The sequence below is a fragment of the Alosa alosa genome, chromosome 19, assembly GCF_017589495.1.
Source record: "Alosa alosa isolate M-15738 ecotype Scorff River chromosome 19, AALO_Geno_1.1, whole genome shotgun sequence".
Lineage (NCBI taxonomy): Eukaryota > Metazoa > Chordata > Actinopteri > Clupeiformes > Clupeidae > Alosa > Alosa alosa.
Genome location: NC_063207.1, coordinates 4,129,339 through 4,133,442, shown reverse-complemented (window position 1 = coordinate 4,133,442; position 4,104 = coordinate 4,129,339). Strand labels below are relative to the sequence as shown.

Here is a 4,104-nt window from a genome sequence, read left to right as displayed (position 1 = left end):
CTTGGCTCAGAGAGTCGCAAGCTGCTGAAGTCAGTTGAAACCCAGTGTCTGAGCCAAGCCAGCCTTTTTAGAAACTAAATAGATCGACTTTGGGGAGATCGCTCAAGAAAAACACGAAGACCTAAACAAAGGAGCGAGTGTGTCCGATGAATTCATACGGTGCAGAAGCACTCTCAGCTGTGGCTTGTCAAAGTGGGCCACGTCAATGTCTCGCGGAAGATAAAAAGCTCCACGGCACCAACCTTGCTGTTCAAAGCAACAGACTATGCGCTATCTTGATTTTAGGGGATGTCAGTCATGGTGGAGCCCCGGCTTGTTTGGGATGAAAAAACGTCCATTTCGGCTCCTCCAGTGTGCAGAGCAGTGTGCTGCTGCTGGAAATGCAAATGAGAGAACATTGGACTTATCACCTCTGTGAGATATTCATGCAAATATTCTCAAAACTGGGCTGCATAGGGTTTTATTGAATAGATTAAGATGATCCAGAGGAAGTTGAGGATGCGTAATTATTGTGTGCTGCCAACAAATCCCTTCAAAAATTGAAATGAGTGTAAGCATGGATTGGCATCAGGCAGTGTTGTTTTTTTTTTTTTTTTTTTTTTTAAGTTCAATGAGGATCTTTCAACTCTGATGATAAATTGATGCCTAAGTTTAGAAGGATTTGCCCAGGTTCCTTGAGCAATTGTCAAAAATAATACTAATTTAAAAAAAAAAAAAACATCTAAGCAGCTATCACATGCACAGCAAAGGTCTGATGCTAAATATTCATTTGAATGAGATTAGTCTCTCAGCTCTCTGAAATCAAGTAGCAAAGCTGAAACATACTGTATTTGTCTATACAGCACTGTTCAATGCTGCTGTACGCTCATCCGTGGTAAGCCCAGCTCATTTCTGGTAACAGGCTGCACATGTAGCTTTTCTAGACTGAGGTTTGTGTTGTGAGGGATGCAGCTGACTATCTTAATCTCAACGGTATTCTTCAAATAGATGTGGAAACTACAGGAAGATGGCTGATGGTAGTGTGGAAACTACAGGAAGATGGCTGATGGTAGTGTGTCCCAGCTAATCTTTCTCTCTGCTTCCCGGCAAGGGGGACTTCTAATCATTCAACTGCTGCAACAACAACTATTACAATCTCTCTCTCTCTCTCTCTCTCTCTCTCTGTGGAAGACTTCCTGTTTGGCCCACGGGGGAGTATTTCCGGTTGATTTGTGGATCTTTATGTCTTCCACACATATTCTCCTCCATTAGAAAAAACTTAACTCTTCTTGCACTTAAATATTTGGCAATATTCCTGAACACTGCAATGATATTGTTCATCTATCTGTAATAACTCAAATTCTTCAGCATTGCATTGCATTGTTTGCTCAAAGGCCTCCCTCGTTCTTCAGTCAAGACATGGTTGGATAAAGTGGGTTTTATCTGTCGTCTTAGCTGCTGCTTTCACTGAATTTGTACTTATTTAAATGTGGTGTATTTTCCATATACGAGTTTTGAACTTTACAAGACAGTTTTATTGCATTTTTTTTTGTATCTTATAGATGGCCACAGTGCGTTTATGGGGGAATGATTATAGCGATGATCATTTAGGCTACCGTGAGAGCTGTTTAGAGTACAAGTCTGACACGGGTGGTCCGTGTGCACTTGTCTCGTAAATGTCATTATCTACACTGCACTGACATTTCATTAAATTTGACAAAACTTCCTTTTCTCACCAACGTCCACTTTATGCTGTTGTCTATTCTAACAGGGAGACCGTTCAATGGACTAACTGATGCAATCTTCGAACAAATACGCAGAGGAATTGCCAGGAGTCTGTTCACTTGCAACTCTGCAAATAATCAAATAAACGGATTTACTGATCCCATTGACCTATGTGTGTAACAGTGTTATTTTTTTACATAAATAGTGAAATGAACATAAACATTAAACTGACAACGTGGTTTATCGCTTGGGGTCTCTGGTAGGTTTGTCTGCGGGTGGCCATATAGGCCTGCAATTACTTTGACACGATGCTACAACTGGTCAGTAGGTCAAACAAAGTGTGCGTATTAATATCATATACCCCAATCCTTCAAAATGTAGAGTTTGTAGAAACTTATTGTGTAGGCGCAGATCAGCAGCGCGGGCAGATAATGGGACCAGGCTCTGCTCCTCAGATGACAGCAGCGAGCAGTGTCCGTGCTTTCTCCTCCACTCCGCACCGCTGTTATGGTGATCCGATAGTTGTGAAAAGCCACCACTAGTCGCCCCCAGTGCTCTTGCAGTCTCCAATTCTTCTTTCCCACTGTAGACTTAACGTCACGTCCGCACTTGAACTTGAATTTTATCCCATTGTACAGAGGCAGCCCTCACCACAGAGAGACAGAGAGCTCCCGGTGAAGCAGGACTCCGCCATCTTCATAGAGAAAAGAAAGGTGGAAAAGCCAGCAGGTCTTGATTTATTTGGCAGAAGGGCGGCAGTCAATGTCACCAGTCTCCACAGAGCCGAGCAAGGGGAGCGTTTGCAAGGAGTTGGACTGACTGAAAAAGTAGCTGACATTGCACGCAAAAGGCGAGTTCTAGTGTCCTGGGAGAAGTGACCATCGCTTGCTGAACCCAAATACTGTGAAGAAATTGGGATTTAAAATTTTATTTGATCATCAGCCCATTATTTCTTTTTCATCCTTGTGGAGAAATTGCAGAGCCGCTGATGAGCAACATAGTTGACTGGACGGAAAGAGGTATTGAACAAACCTAAACTGTCAGAACGCAGTGGGCATCATATTTGACATTTGACAAGGTACACCGACATTTTTTGCTGGTGTGTTCACAACTTTCAGTCCCGGGCGTGAAACATCAAGGATATTTTTTTCGCCTTTTCGTCCTCGGACAGATTGCGTTTATCACACACCTTAACCAAATGTGTTAGTCACAGAATCCCTTACAGCGAAGACAGCGCGAGCGCGCGTGTGAGTGTGTGTGTGTGTTTGTGGACACGCGCGGTCGTATAGGGCGCAAAAGTGGACAGTGGGGACGAAGCGCAAAGACTCTTCAGTTCTTCTGACCAAAGGACTCCTAGATCCGTCCGTCTGGCGGTCCAACGCGCAAGCAGTGCCAGTTTCGTGGGGGTCCCAGGAAAAGTTAGCGAAAGGAAACGAGGACCACGCAAAGGAGAGGAGGCAGCCGATCAATCCTTGTGCAGGTCACCGGGCGATGCCAGTGTAAATGCCAGGGCAATGTCCCGTCGCAAGCAGGGAAACCCACAGCACTTGTCACAAAGAGAAATAACACGTAAGTCTTCTGCTTACATTTCATCTTTATGTGAAGTTACTGCATTTGCTGGAGGATATTACGCATTGATTTACAATTGTTTTACCAAGATAACGCCGTAATATAGATCACCAAAGCTTAGACTTGCCATGCTATAGGCTTCTAAAGTGCGCAAAAAGATTACATTTGGATTAAATAAATTGACTTACAACAAAAAGTAATTTTGTTCGTAAATAATTTGTCGCGTATTATATATCTACAGCACAAAGTAGGCTTTATAGCACAGACATAACACTGGTCTCCAACATGCTATTCCTGGATAAAGTATGGTATTAATCTGTTTATCAGATAATGTTGGTGGACTTTTCTTATAGAATTGTTTGGCTACTTACTGAAGTTTTCAGTCAGGCCTACACTTTTCCACAATGAAGTAGCCTACTATACTTACACAAATATTTGGAAATAATAAAAAGTTTCAAACAAGCCTAATAAAAACACACTCTTTACTTTTTAGTATTAAACCGAGAAGGTAGTGTTGAGGAGTTAAAAACTGTATGTCACACTGACAATGTTAAACGTAGGCTATACTCTTTCTCTTTTGAATTATGAAATGGATTACTACGAAGAGGCCAACCATTTAACTCAAGCGAGTCTTAACTACTGTAAAGGCCCGTCGGGATATATCCATTTAAAGTTCATAGTTAAAACGCCTATTTATTCTTTCCATTTTTGGAAAGGACAAGTGTCGCATTAAATATAAATACAAATATTGATACACATATTTGCATCAAAACTCCACGCTTTGTTAGGACATTTTGATAGAAAACGTGTAACTTGTTCAGTGTTTCCAGC

The 4,104-nt window shown here is 42.0% G+C and overlaps 1 protein-coding gene across 2 annotated transcripts in view; it reads left to right on the top strand.

Annotated features, from left to right (window-relative positions):
* Positions 1–2,312: 2,312 nt before the first annotated feature.
* Positions 2,313–4,104, top strand: part of bcl11ba (BAF chromatin remodeling complex subunit BCL11B a) — a 60,170-nt gene continuing 58,378 nt past the window's right edge. For both annotated transcript variants that reach the window (XM_048228387.1, XM_048228386.1), the window contains exon 1: positions 2,313–3,273. In XM_048228387.1, coding sequence (XP_048084344.1) covers positions 3,219–3,273 — 55 coding nt within the window. In that variant the 5' untranslated portion in view covers positions 2,313–3,218. The remainder of the gene's footprint in view (positions 3,274–4,104) is intronic.